The 19565-nt window shown below is 41.9% G+C and overlaps 1 protein-coding gene across 1 annotated transcript in view; it reads right to left on the reverse strand.

The window, feature by feature from the left end:
- The window catches only part of Cpe (carboxypeptidase E), a 92704-nt gene that overhangs the window by 12276 nt on the left and 60863 nt on the right, over window positions 1-19565 (reverse strand). The window contains exons 2-6 of the mRNA XM_050138692.1: window positions 13301-13497; window positions 11632-11799; window positions 4496-4613; window positions 2731-2913; window positions 401-540 (exon numbers count right to left, since the gene is read on the reverse strand). Coding sequence (XP_049994649.1) covers window positions 401-540; window positions 2731-2913; window positions 4496-4613; window positions 11632-11799; window positions 13301-13497 — 806 coding nt within the window. The remainder of the gene's footprint in view (window positions 1-400; window positions 541-2730; window positions 2914-4495; window positions 4614-11631; window positions 11800-13300; window positions 13498-19565) is intronic.

Below are 19565 nucleotides of genomic sequence, written 5' to 3' on the forward strand. Positions count from 1 at the left end.
CCTTCAAAGCCCAAGGTGATCCGCTAAGGGAGTGTCTTAAGACTGTCCTTGCTTGACACAGTATGAATAAAGGAAACCAAGATGTCTCCTTTGTATGTTCTCCCATGTAGTCAGTTCTCAGTGATCAGGCATGAACCATAAGACCTAGCATATAAACCTCTACTGAGACACCACAGACATCTGTTTCTCGTAGTGACATCCCCATTCAGATGGACCAGCAAGAAATCATGAACCATAAGGCCTATGGCATATAAACCTCTACTGAGACACCACAGACATCTGTTTCCCATAGTGGCACCCCTATTCAGACAGACATCCCCAAACAGAAACCATTTGATGAGTCTAACATACTACAAGGTTAAAGATTCCTCCATCAGCTGATGCTGGATGCTGGGTTTACCTGCTCCATGTAGCTGATGAGGGAGTTTTTGTTGTCTTCCCAGTAGCTTTTGAGAGTCTCTTCAGGTGGGAACTTCTCACAGCTGAGCTCCACAGTGATCTCAAAGCAGTTGCTGCTCAGATAATTGAAGTCTTGCATTCCTGCACAAGCACCAGATGGGGAGTCAATATGTACACATAGTGGTGGTAACTCTCCATGTGCTGTCCTGATCAGCTAAGAGCTTGAGTTGAAGACTGGCCCTGTAGGAATCTGCACAGAAATGTCCTCCCATGGAGGAACCGAAAACATACTTGGCAGATTCTTGTTTTAAAAGAACAACCTCTTGTGTCTTAAATGATCATTTAGCTTAACGCATCCACATTGTAGGGTGGGAGCAAAAGCAGATGCCCTCCACACCCCACAGTTCTCAGTAGACTTCAGGAAAGACAAGCTGAAAGATTGTATCCCTTGACCTAGTAAAGAAATGTGCGCCCCTCTAAGCTGCCTTCCTATGAGGCAGGAACTGGGAGAGTCTAATGAGGCAACATGGCATGCTATTATTTTCTAAACCCAACCAACATCAAAGTGCATTCCTGAGGGATTAGGACTATATCATGGTGTGTGATTTATAAGATATATCATAGTATATGATATGTAACATCATATATTAATTCAATAAACATGGCATATCTACATTGTATTAGACATAATGTGAATTGTATTGCAAACCAGACAACAGACAAGATTTGATATTCAGAATAATTTTAATGAGACTATCGTTCAGATTCACTGGGTATGTTGTTGCCTACAAGACTGCTTTCCTGAAGCCAAAGTACCAACCTTCAAATTGCTGTGTTGGCTTTTAAGAATTGACAATTGTCCCAATCCCACCCCCACTTCCTGGAGAATGGCTGATAGCAGCTCCCAGAAACAATGGAGCAGCCCAAGATGTCTCTCTTCTCTAATAGAGATGACCTCCTGTCTGGGCCCTTTACAGAGAGCATCAGGCCAAGGCTAGAAGCATCTCTCTGCTCCTGACAGGGGAAGTGATGCTTTAAGCTCTGGCCTGGACTGCCCACAATAATGGGCTGCAACCCAGAACTGTAAGCCAAATGAACTCTCTTCCCCGGGCTGCTTTTGGTCAGCAGATCTGTCATAACAATTGAAATAAAATGACGACAGGGAGCTAAAGATCTTCCAAGCTTTCCTTGACTGTTTACTGCGGAGTGTAATGATTGGCTAATGCATTGCTATGTTTACTGTGAGTATTATCAGTGCTTTACTAGTGCATATTAGTTCATATTATGCAGATGATATGCTACTAGCTTAGCAAATTTGCTCCAAAGAAATCATTGAAGATTTCTTTTTTAAAACTAAATGAATCCACCTTGTGCCTGCCGAGTCTCTTAGTTTTCTCCTGTCTCACCTATCTCAGGACTCTCCATCTTGGGAATATCCCACCCACAACAGGATGGATCTTCCCACATCAACTAAGAATCCAGACAGTCGCCACAGACACGCCCCCAGGCCAATGTGATCTGGACACTCCCTCAATTGAGGTTCTCTTCTCATGCGATTTATGCCAATTCTCATCTCGTGAATAAAGCCAGTATCTGGGGTCAAAGTACAAAATTACTTACAAATATAAAATGAAGATATATCACTCTCCACCAGATGTATTTGATGTACTTCAAATCCTAAATTTCACGTAAACCATACTTCTCAACTTATCAAGGGAAGGAGAGGAGACTATACCAGATACACCAGATCTTATCTGTCCAAATGCAAAATATATGAGTGAAAACAGAAGAAATGTGTGCAATGGAAAGCTGGAGAGCATGGACATTTTCTTAGGGAATTATGAAATTCTCTCTCTCTCTCCTCTCTCTCTCTCTCTCACTCTCTGTGTGTGTGTGTGTGTGTGTGTGTGTGTGTGTGTGTGAGCTTATGGAACCATACAATGGTTCCATACAAGGAACCATTAAAGCCACCCTACAAGGTCTGCTAAAGACTGCTGCACAGTCTCTAAGATGCACACGTGCTTGCAATGAAAGGCATAATTAACCTGATATAAAGATGTTCTCTTACCGCAGAAGACGGAACTTGAAAAGTGGCCCCTTACCACCATTCTCTTTCTAGTTTCTCAGCGTACTCCTTTAGATATTAGCACACCAATTTTAATTCAATAAAAACAAGGTAATGTGTAACAATGACTTTGCTGAGCCACCTGTCAGTTTCACCTACTTAAAACAGCTGGGGAACAATGAAAATTCTATAGATGGAAATCCCTTTCTGAGTCTACATGGTAATGAAAGGAAGCCAAGTTCACATAATCAGAGAGCAAAACTCACCCCCCGGGACACTGTACCATGCACCCCCATTGGTCGTTCCATCGACAAAGCTGCTGTCATCGTCATTCTTGCGACAGGGAGCTCTATTGGGGTTAGACATGACGGGGTTGAAAGAAGAGTATGCGCGAGCCAGGCTTTGGAAGATCGCATCGTCAGGGCAGGAGCTGTATTCGTGAGCGGTACCTAGAAAATGAATTCACAAGATGGGAGAAGTGGACAGCGACCGAGAGTGATGGTTGTTGACTGAGAGCCCTTTAACATTGAACTCTTGCTGATGTAGCTCTCGGGAAGGTAGAAGCTTTCAGGAAGATGAAAGTTAAAGTGTCAACCAGACACACTTAGGTTTCAGGCTGTATGACTTTCATCCCTAACACGAAAATATAGAGATCAGGCAGAATGCCTATGGCCATACCACCCTGAATGCCCCTGCCTCAGAGGCTAAACAGGGTGGGACCTGGTGAGTACTTGGATAAGAGATGAGATAGAGTACACACCCCACTGAGAGCCTCACAAGAAGAGCTGATGAGGCCACAGTAGACCTGAGAGGATAGAAACATTTCTGTTATTAAAATTGTTTAGTTTAATGTTTGCTAGTAGGGCACAGTGCCTGTGGTACCAGGACTTAGGAGACAGAGGTGAAAGGGTCAGTAGCTCAAGGCCATCCTTGGATTCATCAGCATTATGAAGTATTGACACCCAGACCAGCCAGTGTTTAATTTCAGGTGTTTCTAAACTTTCCCTGTGTGTACTGTAGAAGAGGATATTTCTTTTGATACCCTGTATTCTTACTCATGTGTTGTAAAATATACCTGGCTGACAAGTTGCCCAGGTAACAACAAACCACAGAATCTCAAGTTTATCTAATAATACCCTCCAATCTGACTTTCTCCAAACCTGAGTTTTCGGTCCCTAAAACTACCATCCTGTACAAAGATCTTACCCTTATGAGTTCTCGGCGAAGGGATCGAAGCAGGAATTTCACTCACTCACTTGCTGTACCTCAAGCCTGACTGAAACACCTTAGAGAAAAGTCAGAGTGCTGTTCCACCTCTCTGGCACTAGCAGAAGAGGACCCCAGGGCTGAAACACGAGAGCTGGCTATGTGTGTGGATTTGCACAGCAGGGTGAAGTGTCAAGGGCTACCTCCATTATTAAGCCATGTTGTGCATGAATCTATCTAATGTCTATATGCGGTCCACCTTACCAGAGGCCAGGACTGGCTTTACAGTGCTTCTCAACCTCCTTGTCCTGTGACCCTTTAATACATACAGTTCCTCATGCTGTGGGGACTATAATTTTGCTACTGTTATGAACTGTTATGTAAATATCAGATATGTAGGAGATCTGATACACGCTCCCAAAGGGGACGTAACACACAGGCTGAGAATTACTCTTCTAGGGCTCCTATTCTATTTCCTCCCTAAGAGTTAATTAAGCTTCTATTTTCCTTCACAAAAAAAAAAAAAGCATTATAACCACTTCTGCTGCTTTCCTCTCTACGCCATTACCATGTGAAATGCTCATAAATGCAAGCACTTATATGAGCTGGTTCCCTAATAGAGTATGGAGCATAGTGGCACACACCTATTATAATGCCAGCACCCAGGAGGCTGAAGCAGAGGAATTGAAAGTTCAAGGCCATCTCAGCTTGCAGAGAAAGATTTTGTTTTAAAGAACAAAACAAAGAGTAGCATGGAAATCATGCTGTGATTCCTGTCTGGAACCTACAGGCCTTAAGCCACTTAGAGGAGAGGGGACTACCTACCGCTTCTTGTCTCATCATACGGGTAATTGGCCACGACGTCTCCTCCATGCAGGTTGGCCGACAGCACAAAGGGAATGTCCATAATCCAATGGATGACAGCCTTCGTCTCGGGGGCAAGCTGCGTCAAAGAATAAGGGTCACATGGATCAGAAGCTGATAATTGTCATTGGTGACATCCCAGGAAAGACACAGAAAAGACAAAGTATCAGAAACTGCTCATAGTTCAAACATGTTTGGGTTCACTTTACAGAGGGAGAAAAGTTTGCATAGGAACAACAGTCAATATTTCCACATTTATTATGAAAAATATTTTTGTCACGTTTACATTTCCTTAAAAGATCTACTTTGGGGAAATGCACATGTTTCTCTCTTAGGGTTTGAAAATAATATATAAATCACATCAGGACCCCTTCTTCTGTCAGCCATAAGCATTACAGACTTATAGTAATCCTTAGCAGATGGAAAAATCCTGTTGAACCAAAAATCAATGCTTTTCTCCCTCAGTGGCTCAAACACATGATAAATTTTATTTCCCATTATTTCTTATTTTTTCCCATTTCCTTTCAACCATTTCAGACATTGTCTTTATGAAAGAAAATAGATCAAGTCTCACTGAGAACTAACCACAAAATGTCAGTTTACTTTGGAATGGGCATCTTAAAATGTAGACAGAAGCCCAAGTTTCAGGAATTCATGATATTTTCAATGATTCATGGTCTTTCTTGGAAGAAAATTAAAAGAAGAAATTATTAACAAAATAATCTGGAGCAAAAAAGAAAGAAAGAAAATAAAAACAAAACAAAAAACCTTGATTTTTTTTTTTATGTAATGTGATGAGCCATTAACAACAAGTAGACGGACCTCAGACCTCCAAACACTCTGATGAAAAGGCAAGGGTTTACTGAGATGCACTCTGTCCTGCTCTTTCAGGATGGAAAAATCTAGTTGTATTGCTTGTTAAACTTCTGCATTTCTGTACTTTTACACTGGGTGAAGATATGCCACTGTGATTGAGTTAATAAAAAGTAAATTAGCCATTTACTAATTAAAAAGTAAGAGAGGTAAAAGCCATGAGCCATGTGACAGGATATAGATGGGTTAATTTAAGTTAAAAGAGCTAGTTAGAAACAAGCATAAGCTATCAGCTAAGCTTTCATAACTGATAATAAGACTCCATGTTGTGATTTGGGAGCTGGTTGGCAGGAGGGAGAAAAACTGGCTATAAACGGTATCCAACACCTGGGCACATATTTCCACATAAGACCTGAGAAAGCTTTAAAAGAAAGGCTTCAAGCATACAATAAAAGAGCCAAATGCATGCTGTACAGAGATGGATCTCTCATCCATTGCCCTTGGGCTTGAACAGCCGGCACACCATGAGTTAAACTGTGTCACTATTTGAGATTTTGCTCATGCAGACAGCAAAGGTTACAGATAGACTGTAAAGCAGGCACAGATGGAAAAAAAACTGCAAACAGGTTAGTGTGCTTAACAATGTGTAGAGGCTTTAAAAAAAGAAAAAGGATATAGACAGTCATTAAATAAATCGTTAAAATAATAGAGTAAAGCTTTTAAAAAAAGAAAAACTAATTTTTTAAAAAAAATGAATAAGCCACTTAGAAATTGAAAATACTTAGGGTTCTGGATTCTGTGTGTTACTGTGCTGCCTTTGAATTGCGAGCTTGATCATTATCCTAATTTTCTCAGGGTCCCTTAAAGATGCCAGCACCCTAAACAACGGGAAGCAGTCTAGAAAACACAATACCCACATTCCTAAAAGGTAGGGTGGGTGGTTTTGGTCATTTGGTGGGCTATGGATGTTTGTCCCTATTTGGGGGGGGGGGGAGTTGGCTACAAATTATTTTTGGTCATGGTCAAAATAAACTGAACAAAGGAGACTAAGAGATCTCTTTCTGAAGAGGAAAAAAGGAGGTATAGTATGAAAATAATGAGATAAAGCATAGATTGTTGAGTCTTCTTTTGAATAATTACTAGTCTCAAATATTTTACATTGGAATAGACTTTTGTATATTGATACAAATTTAAGGTTATTTTATTAGGACATATTATACATACATGTCTACTCTTATTTGACATAGTGTGCCTATGCAGCTAATTTAACAGTATAGTGTAAATTTCTAGTTCTTGAAGGTTATTATTATAAACTATTTAGGATAATAAAGAAATGCAGGTTAGTAGTTAGTCACCTATAACAATATAACTTATAGTAATTTTAGATATGTTTTCAAGGTTAAACAGATATATTTAGATAGATGGTGTTTAAACACTTCAAAGACCTACAGAATACGTAGTACTTATTTACTTCATAGAAGATGATGGGCATCAGAGAAGTTGCATATGGAATCTGATTTCCATATGGCAAAACTAGCCAGTTGGGCAAGAACCTGCCCTTGCCTTGACTGTTGACAGTATGCTGTACAAACTGGACAAGCAGATCAAAAAGGGAAAAAAAAACTGCTGAACTTTGCCAAGATAAGGCAAGACAGTCCTTCAAAATACCTGCTTCATAGAAAAGTCTGCAAGACATTCGGCAGGACACACAGGAAAGTGACCATTTAACTTTGCCAAGACTAGTGGTACAGTCCTTCAAAATTGTGCTTCATAGGAGAATCTGCCAGATATACTAGGCCTGTAGGCTGATGATTGGATGCCCCTCCATTGCAGAGGAACCTTGAGTGACTAACCAAGTGGCCAAATGTCTGCCATTTCTATAGGTTTGGAAAGCAGCTTACACTGCACTTTCTGTTTACTCAGGTGTGAAGTCTTTGATGGAGTTGAAGACCAAGTAGTTATAATTTCACTTTTCCTCATTTGTGATAGAAGTAAATTAAGTACAGAGCTTTGGACTCATCAAGATAGAAAAAACAATGAAGTATTTTCTTCAAATATGCCAAATACAAATGGACTGGACATTGTAAATATAATTCTTACCTGAAAATTGTTTTTATTGTTTATAGTTTTATTACATTAGAGTTAAAACTGTTTCTTTTTATTTAGACAAAAAGGGGGAAATGTTGTAGAATATTCCTTTACACTGTGTGAAGATATGTCACTGTGATTTTTAATAAAAAGCTAAATAGCCAATAGGTAGGCAGAATTTTCAGGGCAGAGAGAAGCTGGGAAGAAGGTAGAGTTACCAGCCAGATGGCAAAGAAGCATAAAATGTAGATGAGTCACATGGCAGCATGTAAATTAATAGAAAAGAGTTAATTTAAGTTATAAGAGCTAGTTAGGAATAAGCCTAAGCTATAGACCAAGCTTTCATAACTAATAATAATTCTCCATGTTGTGTTTGGGATCTGGCAGGCAGGACAGATTAAAAAGTCCCTCCATGTACTGTTTATGATGATGTCTTAGATACAACGCTTTTACTGAGGACAGCAGCATCCTCACTGGATGTGCAGAAACTGATTGCCATTTCATAGCACAGAGTGTGAAGACCAAGTACAGTTAAGTAACATATACATCCAAGTTCATTAGCCAAGGATTCAAACCCAGGCTGCAAAGTTTAGGGACCACACTGACTTTAGATTACCCGTTGTTCAGTCTTGAATATATTCTGATTTCCACATATGAGAAAGTACGATTTAGAAGAAGATGTAGTTAGCTGATACCAAAGGATATTTAAAGAGGGCAAATAAGTTCTTGTCCCCAACACACAACCTCCTGTAACTCCAGATTCAGGGAATCTAACACTCTTTTTAGGCCTCTGTAGACACTATGTGCATATCACACACAAAAAGTATAAATAACACTAATAAATAAGAAAATTTTAAAACAATAAAAGAATTAGAAGAGTGATGCTTAAGGATTCTCATGACAAAGAGATAACAGAGGTCTAAGGAGTGGAAATGCTGATCACTCTCCTTGATCACCCCACAAATGCAAAATTATGTGTTAAAACCAAAAAAAAAAAATTGTGCACTATTTTTATTATTTGGGTGGTTGGTTTTATCTGCCAATAAATTTGGGATGTAGAAAGTATAGTAAAGACATATATGCGCAAAGTGGAAAATTTAAGGGACTCCATAATTTTGCCACCTAAAGACTCCTACTGCTAACGTTTTGTGCTAGATATGTCAACTTAACACAAGCTAAAGTCATTTGAGAGGAAGGAACCCCACTTGAGGAAATGCCTCCATAAGAAGACCCAACTGTAGCAAGCCTGTAGGACATTTTCTTAATTCATGATGGATGGTGAGTCCAGCCCATTGTGGGTGTGGCCACCCATAATCTGGTGGTCCTGGGCTCTACAAGAAAACAAGTTGAGAAGCCATGAGGAGCAAGTCAATAAGCAGCACTCCTCTGTGGCCTCTGTGTCACCTCTTGCCTTTAGGTTCCTGCCCTGTCCTGACTTCCTTTGATGATGATATAGAGGAGTAAGATAAATAAACCCCTCCCTCCTCAAGTTGCTTCGGTCATGGTATTTCATCACAGCAACAGTAACCCTAACTAGGACACATTTCATATATGTCCTTTAAGGGTTTTTTTTTTTAAACAATCTATTGTTTTATTTTTGAGACAGGGTTTCACTCAGACCAGGAACTCACTATGTTGCTGATGATGACTTTGAACTTTTGATCCTCCTGCTTCTACTTCCCAAGTGCTGGAATTACAAGTATGTCAAGTTTGTGCAATGTTGGGGATCAAACCCAAGGCTAAGGCATACTTGGCAAGCAGTCTATCAACTGCACTACATCTTACACAATATTTATACCTAAGTGATATTTTAAATGTGATCGTTTCTATGTGTGATTTCTTTTCTTGATGCATACAGATAACAAATAACGTTTGTCAATGAATACCATTCTAAAACAGTAGACTTAGTGGATGAGTGTGGGTGGGAGCTATTTACTGAAGCATGAGCAAGACCAAGGACTCACATTCTCCCTCACATAGGGACCCTACATGAATTGTTAGAGTATTGTGTATAGAAACGCGTTTAAAGAACACAAACCAACGTGTGAATCGGGATTACTGAAAACTACAACACTTGGGTTATTTTTCTTCTTATTTACATCTGCCTTATCCTTTGTAACAATATATTAATTTCAATACTTAAAACCTTAAAAAAGCTCCAATGTTGTCATGAACACCCTAAGTTTCATGCAGTTGCTAGATATTTCCATAAGCTCTCTTGCTATATGTACACTACGGCCAACGTGCATGTTACTGTTTACAGCAGCAATCAACAACAATCTCTTTGACTTTAAACAGAGTCGTTCAGCCTGATTAAATGCTGAGAGTTCCTGGGTCTGTCTAATCGATCCACTCTATGGAGCGCCCCCAAAAAGCAAGAGCCTGGAAAATTTCAGAACTGTTTGTGACTTATCTTCAAAACTTCTGTCAACGTGCTAGCAAGATGGCTCAGAGGGAAATGGGCAGGGGGACGACTTACTGCTGAGCATGATAATCTGAGTTTATGCAAAGAGCACACAAGGCAGAAGAAGATAACCGAATCCCCAAGGGGTCCTCTGACCTCCATGCACACATGTAAGCTTGCACACACACACACACACACACACACACACACACACACGTAATAACATTTTTAAAACTTCTGAGCCTTCCCATTTTACAGACTTTAAGTAAAGCTCGATGACATGTTCTATAATTAGATGGCTTTAACATTTAAAATATGCTAAAGCTGTGTTTTCTCAGATTCCTTCACAACTCCGGCCATTAAAGAAAAGCATAACACTAATAAATTATCGGAAGTATTTTAAGCCCTGCTGTTTTCAAGCAATTCAGGCCAAGGCTCAGATGCTGAACTCAAGTAACCACGGAGGCAGCCAGGCGGTGAAGCTCGGGCCAGATGAGAAATGATTTAGAAGAAGAGCTCCGAGAAGCAGGTGAAGATCTTTATTCCCAGAGTCTCAGAAGAACGCTGTGTGTTCACCTCTAGCAATGTGTCTCAGTGGAACGTGCCAGCATCTGTAGGACTCCCTAGGGGTCTCCTCCTACCATTTGACGGTCATACACATACCCCAAAGACCCTGAATCTGTAGCCAGAGACCTCTCCATCCTTAAGCCGTGATTTCTGATACACAAGACAAAATAAGCTTTGAAAATGAAAGTCGTTTTTAAGGGGTAAAGATAAGATACTGTGTTCAAAAATGGGAACTTGGAAGTGAGGGCTAAGACCATTAACTAAATACTTGCTCTGAGTCTAAATGCTGTGTCTTTCTTAATGTCAAAAGTGGAGAGGAAAAGAAGCAGACATGGGCAGTTTGTGTATCAGTTACTTCTGTATTGTGATGAGACACCATGGCCAAGGCAACTTGTAGAAGAAAGAATTTATTTAGGTCTTATAGTATCAGAGGGTTAGAATCCATGATCAACATGGTAGAGAACACAGCAGCAGACAGGCATGGCCCCCAGTGATACTCTCCTCCAACAAGGCTACACCTCCTAATCCCCAATCAGTTTCACCAACTGAGAACAAAGTATTCAAATATATGAGCCCGTGAGGCCTGTTCTCATTCAAACCAGTAAAAATTTACCGTTACAAATAAATTCTGCCTATATCTCAGGGAATGAATTAAGTTGAATTTTTGCATCATTCTCTTTAATGTAAAAGTGATGTTGAGGTTTTAAGTGCAAGCTCTCATTTTAGAAGTGCATAGACATGTCTTTTTAAGATTTTTTTTTTTTTTGTAATTATGTGTGCCTGCTGGAGAACCTTATACAGCAGCTGACTGGGACAGTTTTGAGAAGGGTGTGCATGCTGGGAAGTACGTAATCATAAGGTGGAACTGGGTGGAAGGCTGTGTTGCATCTGAGACAGTAGTGAAAGAAACTCATCTATGTGAAACCCCAGGAAAGCCAAGCATGTGAGATGCCGGGAAAGCCAAGCATGTGAGACCCCAGGAAAGCTGAGCATATGAGATCCCAAGAAAGTCAAGCATGTGAGACCCCAGGAAAGCCCAGCATATGGGACCCCGGGAAAGCTGAGCATGTGAGACCCTAGGAAAGCCGAATATATAAGACCCCAGGAAAGCCATGCATATGAGACCCTAGGAAAGCCGAACATGTGAGACTCTGGGAAATCCATGCACGTGAGACCCCAGGAAAGCTCTGTACATGGGACCCCGGAAAAGCCATGTACGTGTTACCTTTGCATTTTGATCCACAATTTTCTTCAGGTTCTTCAGCAGATGGTTGTTTGGACCACCTTCTTTCTCATTAACATACACGATCCTATCCAGGTCTGGGAAGTTCCGGTTCAGATCTATTCCCTGGGCATTGCTGCGACCTACAAACCAGTCCTTCAGCTCACCTGGCTAAGAAAGACAATATAGAAGCCATCACTCTTTATTACAGCCGTCAGTCCCTACTTAAGGTCCCATCATTGCTCTCAAAAATAGTTTACTGAGATTATCTGTTACAATATCCTCCCACACTGCTGTGTTCGCTATTTTATCATTGTACTCCTGAAGGCACCCAGTTTAAAATATTTGTTATAAGCGTTTGGGGGGGGGCGGTATTTCAATGAATTTTTTTAACTAATAATAGTTCCAACCTCTTTAACATCATACCACCAATAATTAGAATTAAGCGAAATTGCCTCTGTGAATCACAGCACCCTGATTTTTAAATATACTAAATAATTAATAATTAATACTAAAAGCTAAGATGGATATGGGTCTCACATATTAATAGCTTGTATACCTCTCGCAGGCGTCTTTAAAAATATGCATTCTGTTTCAAAATCCAGAAAAAAAGATTCTAAATGTCTTTATGATAGAAAAAAGATCAGCATAAGAGGAAATAAATGTATTTATAATGCTTGTTACACAACATGTGTCAAAATTTTACATTTTACACCATAAACAGTAAACTTAACAACCATGTCTCCCAATCTTGTCCAATCAAAATGGAAGCACACACATAGCCTCTTACAAGGCCATTAGTTCCAGATAGAGTGGTGCACGCCTTTAATCCCAGCACTCAGGAAGCAAAAGCAAAAGGATCTCTGTGAGTTCAAGGATAGCCAGATCTACATAGCAAGTTCCAGGCCACCTACATCGTGAGACTCTGTCTCAAAAAGAAAGTCATTACTTTTTTATCATGACACTTAAAATGTATAAAATTATTTTATTGTAAACACGGAGAACTTGTTTTGTTTTGTTTTCTTCACTGATCTTTAATAAAACCAGCAGTTAATCCCCTATATTGATCTAGTTGCAAGTCATTCTTCCTTTTTTCCAGCAGAGAGCGCTATGACACCAACTCACCCAGCTGTTACACACATGGCAGTAAGCATTGCTTGCAGTAGCTCTCAGCCTTCCTAATGCTTCCTAATACAGCTCCTCATGCTGTGGTGGCCCCGAACCATAAAACTGTATTTGTTGCTACTTCATAACTTTAATTTTGCTACTGTCATGGATCATAATGTAAACATCTGTGCTTTCTGATGGTCTTAGGCTACCCCTGTGAAAAGGTCAATCAACCGCAAGAGGGTCGCGACCCAAAAATTGAGAACCACTGCTTTAGAAGCAACTTTGCCTACTCGCAAATACGGACTTATCAATGTTATTTATTTCACAGTCCAGCAAAAGATTATTAATGTATTAACTTATTTACAAAATTCTTCAGCAAAGCTTCTGCCGAAGAAAAGCATCCTTTACAGCAATAACCTTTTCTTAGCAGCAAATGGGACTGTCTCTCTGGCTCTCTGTGATGCTTAAGCTCCACACAAAGCTGTGGATAGACAAGTACATGCGTACTAATATATCAGAAGGATGAAGACGGCAGGTCACATTGACCCTGCCTGGCTCTCACCTGGGATGCGGCCTTCTCAAAGCCATCGGGGTTCAAGGAGGGCATGATATGAATTCGGGTACTGTGGATCAGATTGACGATGGTTTCGTTCCCCTTCTGGTACTCGTTACACAGGTACTGGGCCAAGAAAATGAGCAGCTCCCGCCCAACCGCCTCATTGCCGTGCATGTTCCCAATGTACTTAAATTCAGGTTCGCCTGAAAAAATAGACGGTAAAAGATATTTTCAGTGTCCACAGAGAGAAGGCAGATGACACACGTGCTGTGCTGGCTGACTTTTATCAACCTGACACAAACATAGGCATGTCTGTGAGGAGGGACTCTCAATGGAGAAATGGCTTCCATAGCATTGGCCAATAGGCAAATCTGCAGGACTCTTCCCTGATTAAAGATGGATGTGGGAGGGACCAGCTCACTATTGAGCCACCCTGGGATGTTGGTCCTCAGAGGTACAAGAAAAGAGGCTGAGCAAGCCATGGTGCTCAAGTTAATATACAGCGCATCTCCATGGCCTCTGCTTAGCTGCTGTCTCCATAGTCCAGCCTTGAGTATCTGCCCTGTTGATAGTGGACTGTTGAATGATGAAGTGTCAGCCAAATAACCCCCACTTCCCCCCCCACACACACACCCAAGGTGCTTTTGGCCATGAACTTTACCACACGAATATAAAAGAAGCTAAGATGGCCACCCAAAATATATATTATGTATCTATTAATTTATCATGATTAACCCTCTAGAAAGGGAGTCTAAGAACTCCACCCAGCATGTTAGAGCTAACCAAACATCCTATGGCTCCATCCTTCCAGTCCCTCTCCCTACTGACTACCTCCTACAAAACTGTGTCCACACATGTTTTGGGTGTGAAGACTTGACACCTGGTGTGACTGCATTAGAAAACACAGTCATCAAGGAAGCAATTAAGGGTCAATAAAGTCCCAAGATTCTTCCTGAGTTAGATCTGTTGTCCTTACAGGAGCATAAGGTTGCAAAACTCTCTCTCCTCCCTGAGGGAAGACCCTGTGAGGACACAGTAAGGAGGTTTCTGCCTGTATACCAGGAGAAGAGTCTCAACTACAAATCAATTCTGCCACACCTTGACCTTAGGTTTCTAGCTTCCAAAACCCGGGGAGGGAGTGATCTCTGTTGCCTAAGCCACCTTTGTAGTCTTATGTGATGGAAGTCCAACCAGGCCCACGTACTCATACCAATAAGGTACGTGTGATGGAAGTCCAACCAGGCCCACGTACTCATACCAATAAGGTACTCTGTGCCCTAGAAGGCTTTGTTTTCTTACACAATCCTCAGCAAACATCTTAAAGATATTGTTACCCATCTCCTATTTACAGATGGATGGACCAAAATCCACACTACTTAAACCTGATGAAGACAGTACAGCCCATGAGCCCAGAATTCAAATCCTGGCCTTCTGCACTAGTTAAAGGTTTATACTCTCTCTTTCCCCTGAGTTGTAAAGATGAAAGGGAGACAGACTGTGTGGGATCAAATCTTGGTACCAGTTCATACTGGCTGACCTTCTGCAAGTCATTCCGCTCTCCTTTTCTCTGCTTCCCCATTTAAAAACAGAGAAAATAGAGTGTACCTCACAGAGAAGATAAGAAATAATGACTGCAAAAGCCTAGCCCTGTACCGAAAATAGGAACTGCTGTGAGCTTGTTATCGTTATCCCTACCAGTATTATTGTTAGTGTGACATTATCTTGTCACACTGAGATACTTTGTTAGACAAACCTAATTTGTTCCTTATAATTAATTACCCAGAATAATGTGGGAGATAGAGATTTCTACTATCATGATGTCACAGATGAAGCCCAAAGAAAGAACGTAGACTTTGAAATGGAACGCAGTTGGCCATTTCTGCTGTCCTTGGTTGCATGCTGGGAGGAGTCAGGACACTGCAGAGCATGGTGACCAAGTGATCGCCCATAAACTACATCATCTGCCTCAATTTCTGCAGTGGAAAAAAATATTCCCACCTATAAAACCATGAGGACCACTCCTCTGGATATTAAAAGAGACATTTCAATTCTCTGTCTCTGTGTGTGTCTCTCCCTCACTCTCTTTCTCTCATACGTATTAATCAAATAATCTTTGGCTAAGATTTGAAGCCATCTGACCGCAGGGACTCCTTACCGTGCAAGCCTACTCTTCTGTGTCCTTGTCTGGTCTACCCCTGGGTTTATGCTAATCTTAATCTAAGGATCAGGTAGGAAATGGGTCAGTGCTATTTATATGCAACTCATTTTGTTTTCCTTTGAGGAAGAGTCTATAACTAAACTACCTGCTAGGGACTGGTCTAGGGGCATGGAGGGAGGAAGAAAGAGGGGAGATGTTCCCTTTGCTTCTGGCCTTAAATCACACCTCTTTTCTTTCTGTGAAAAGCGTGCACTTGCTACGTTCTTTCCAGTGTGTAACATCTGCACTAGACACTTTCCCTTACTGTATGTAACATCTGGTTGGGGCACAGAAGAAACTGATGCATGAGAAGGAACCAAAAGAAATGAGATAAGAGAATGGAGAGAGAGGAGAGGGGAAGAGATGGGAGCAGAGAGAGCAAGACGGACGAAAGGAGAGGTGAAAGAATGGAAACCAGGTCAGAAAAGAGAGGAGAAAGAAGGTGGAGAATGGACGGAGAGATGAGATAATAGAGACAAGATGGTACAGAGAGGAGAGAGGGTGGAAAGAGAGAGGAGAGGAGAAATGGAATTGAGATGAAAAACTGGCAAGTGATGAAAGGGGAGGGAGAGGATGGAGAAAGAGGAAAGGATGCGAAGCCATCCACACAGCTGTGTGAGAAGACTGTGGGAGGAACCCTGGTCCTCACCCTAGCGTGGCCTGAAGCTTCACATCACGGGGAGGTGTGAGCTCGTCCCACATCTCAAAGAAACGATGACTGCACTGAATGTGTTAAATTAATTCTCTGAGTTTCCGTTTTTAATTACTTAAAGGGAAAATATGAAATTTACATCACTTAGCCAAATTGGCCCCATCTGCTTCAGCTGGGCAGTTTGCACTTGAACACAAATGCTTTGGTACTCAGCATGTTCTCTTCGGTTCTGCCGTGGGGGTCGCCGTTCTGTTCCCTGTTCCACACTTGCTTGCAACTTCTAATTTCTCTGTCAAAAACTTTCACAAAGGCCTCTGGCTTTCAGCTGTGCAGGAGACTCCTCTCCCAGCAACTCTCCTCCAAAGCATCTATCACACTTGTGAGAAGGTAAAAACTGAGTTTTGGGTGAGCACAAGACGAGGCAGGCGCAATGTTGAAGACACAGCACAAGCAAAGGAAAGTCAGCCCTGACCACAGAGACAACTGGACCTCCACACAGCACTAGCACCAGAATATGAGAAGCTGAGTTCCTCCCAGCGAGCTGACATGACTTGAGTGTTGGCGAGCAGCCACGATGCTTATGTGCAACATACGTCGGATAGCATATAAATTCCTTTGTAGGAGAGATTACAGGGGACCCTGAAGCCAATAAAAACTTCCTAAATTCAAGTACTGTAGGGTTTGAGGACACGGCTGTATGCATGAACTATGTCTGAGGTGAAGCAATGTTGACAGAATGCTGGATAGACCATGACCCTGCTTCAAGGTTCTAAGCCACACTACTCTTCCCAGCTCTTTGGCTTCTTCCCAGCTCTGGTCCCACCTAAAGCCACAGTGAACCTTTTTGTTAAGAAATAATTTTCTGCTATCATTGTTGTACATATGCCTCTGTGTGTATGATGTGTGGGGGCCACGGCAAATGCATGGATCTCAGAGGATGACAACATAGGATCAGTTCTCTCCTTCCACCTTTACATGGGACCAGGGACTGAACTCAGGTCACCAAGTTTGTGAAGCAAATCCTTTTCCTGCTGTGCCATCTTGCTGGACCCAAGTTATCTTTTAAGATTACAATTCTCATAAAATCCCACCAAATACTACCCATTTTCTTCTCATGACCATACCAAAATTCTCTACGTGACCTCGCTTTGACCCTTGGACATCATCAATCCCTTGGACGTCGTCTTTTCTCTTCCAGTCATACTGCCTACGGCCACCGTGCTAGAATACTCAGTTTAACACACGTGCACACTGCTTTGTCTTCACAGCCATCAACTAACATCAATAGAAATGCCCTGGCATGATTAATACCTCGATTTAAAATTATGCATAAATCACTGGGATGCGATTCTCTCCTCTCCCACACTAAATCTGCGAGGTCTACTAGCGGTGAAATAATATCCACGGTAGCTTGTTAGTCTGCCAGCCATACTGGGTCCAGAGCCTATAATATGAAAAGAGCGTAACAAATGGTAAGCCAGGGACATCTTGAGTAAGTGGTAGGTTAAATGTCCCGTCTTCCCACACAGTCAAGAGAGTAAGTGAGAAACTGACGGGAGCTTCAGGCGTGATTGCGCCTGTATCCCGTGCCGAGTATCTAGAAGCCTCCAGGTCTGGCTGCCGTATCCAACATCTCCAAACTGGAACGGAAATTCCTCTTGGTGGGAGTGGAGACAGCAGTGTTGCAAGCAGCTGATTTCCCAAGGAAGAGATTAATCTCCATGGTCACCACAGAACCTTGCCAGGCAAGAGCTCCCTAATCCCTACTTTTGTTGTGGAGGCTAAGAAGAAACTGGTCCTCCGAACCCTTAATCCCAAAATAGAGATTCAGCTGAAGGCCCTGGGGTGGGAACGGATGGTCGGCTCAGTGCCGGAGTGTCTTCAGGGCAGTGAAGCTTTCAACGGGGCTTTTCTCTTCCGCGGTGAGGACAGGTGGTGGCGTTTGTCCTTCCTGTTTACAGTGTGTCCTAGGTGCCCAGTTCTCCAGGGCTGAAGCTACCAGGTGCGTCAGGGCTAGCGGATGTGATTGGTGACGCACACACAGTCACCAGGGCTCGCTTCGCTCTCTCCCAGCAACAGGAGCAAAGGGCACCAGGAAGCTCCATTCGCCTAACACTCGGGAATAGGCGTCTTCTAATCATCTGCTTTTCCTCGCTCACTATCGAGTTCATTCTCATCTTTACGTAACAAATCCCGAGCTCCACCTTTGGCAACTGAAGATTAGCACAAGCGCAGACAGATAACACCGGGCGGGGGCGGGGGGGGGGGGACGGTCTCAGAAAGCCCTCCTTTCCTGTTCCATCAGTTTCCACACAGGCTTCCTTTGCTTTTATTTTTGCTGTTGTTGTTGGCTTGGTTTGGCTTTTAACTTCTCAGAATTGCAGTTTCTTCACAAGTTCTTTCCATCAGGAGGACGGTTAATAACAGGCAGTCATCTCGAGAGCCCTGTGTAATATGATTGGACCTAGTTATTCATGTCATCTCTAGCACAGAAGAGCGAATCTGCTTGGTTGGATTTGCGTTCTCATTAGCACAAGAAAAGAGCAATTCCTCAATTTTAAAAATAGGATCTTTGGGTTTGGGGGTTTTGTTTGTTTGTTTTAGATAGTCTTGCTAAGTAGCCCGAGATGTCCCCACATGCCTCCTCCCTGAATTGTAACAGGCAGATGCTACCACACCTGGCAAGAACCCCAGTTTTGGTAAAGGCAGAACGACCTCATAAATCCCAAACCAGAGCAGCAAAGGATTTTAAGTCTATCCTTATTATCTTTATTTGCTGAGCTGTATATCAGTATTGCTTGAAATAAATATATCAAAAGACACAATTTAAGGAAAGTTTTATTGCCAGAAAGGAAAATGCTAATATTTTACAGCTGAGAAGCACACCCATTAGGCTTAGCACGTACATGCGTTTGAAGCAGGACGCAAGCTAGCAATGCTTTCAGAGGTAGACGGCACACTGTGACATGATCAGCAAGATCTTAAAGCAGAAGCCCAAGAGGCTAGCCTAAAAGAGTCAATAGGGGCCAACGAGATGGCTCATCTGGAAAAGGGGCTTGCTGTCAACCATCAGGATCCAAGTTCAATCCTCCACATACATATACAGGAAATGAATAAAATTTTATCTAAAAAAATTTTAAGGTCATGGACAACTAAGAAGATATTATTACCTACTATATTTCATACAAAAAAATGACAGAAGGGAGGAAGAAAGAAAGGAACGGAAAAAAGGAGGGAGGGAGGGAAGGAAGGAAGGAAGGAAGGAAGGAAGGAAGGAAGGAAGGAAGGAAGGGAAGATTAGGATGGTTAATTCAGCCCTCTCAGAAATGCCAGACAGGCTAACTAAGCATTGCGCAGGGCGGCAGTTAGAGAGCTTGAAGAGCCACAGCACAGGGAACATTCCTATGAAAATGAGACACCGA

The sequence above is a fragment of the Alexandromys fortis genome, unplaced genomic scaffold, assembly GCF_014885135.2.
Source record: "Alexandromys fortis isolate MF-2015 unplaced genomic scaffold, M_Fortis_MF-2015_v1.1 scaffold_11, whole genome shotgun sequence".
NCBI lineage: Eukaryota > Metazoa > Chordata > Mammalia > Rodentia > Cricetidae > Alexandromys > Alexandromys fortis.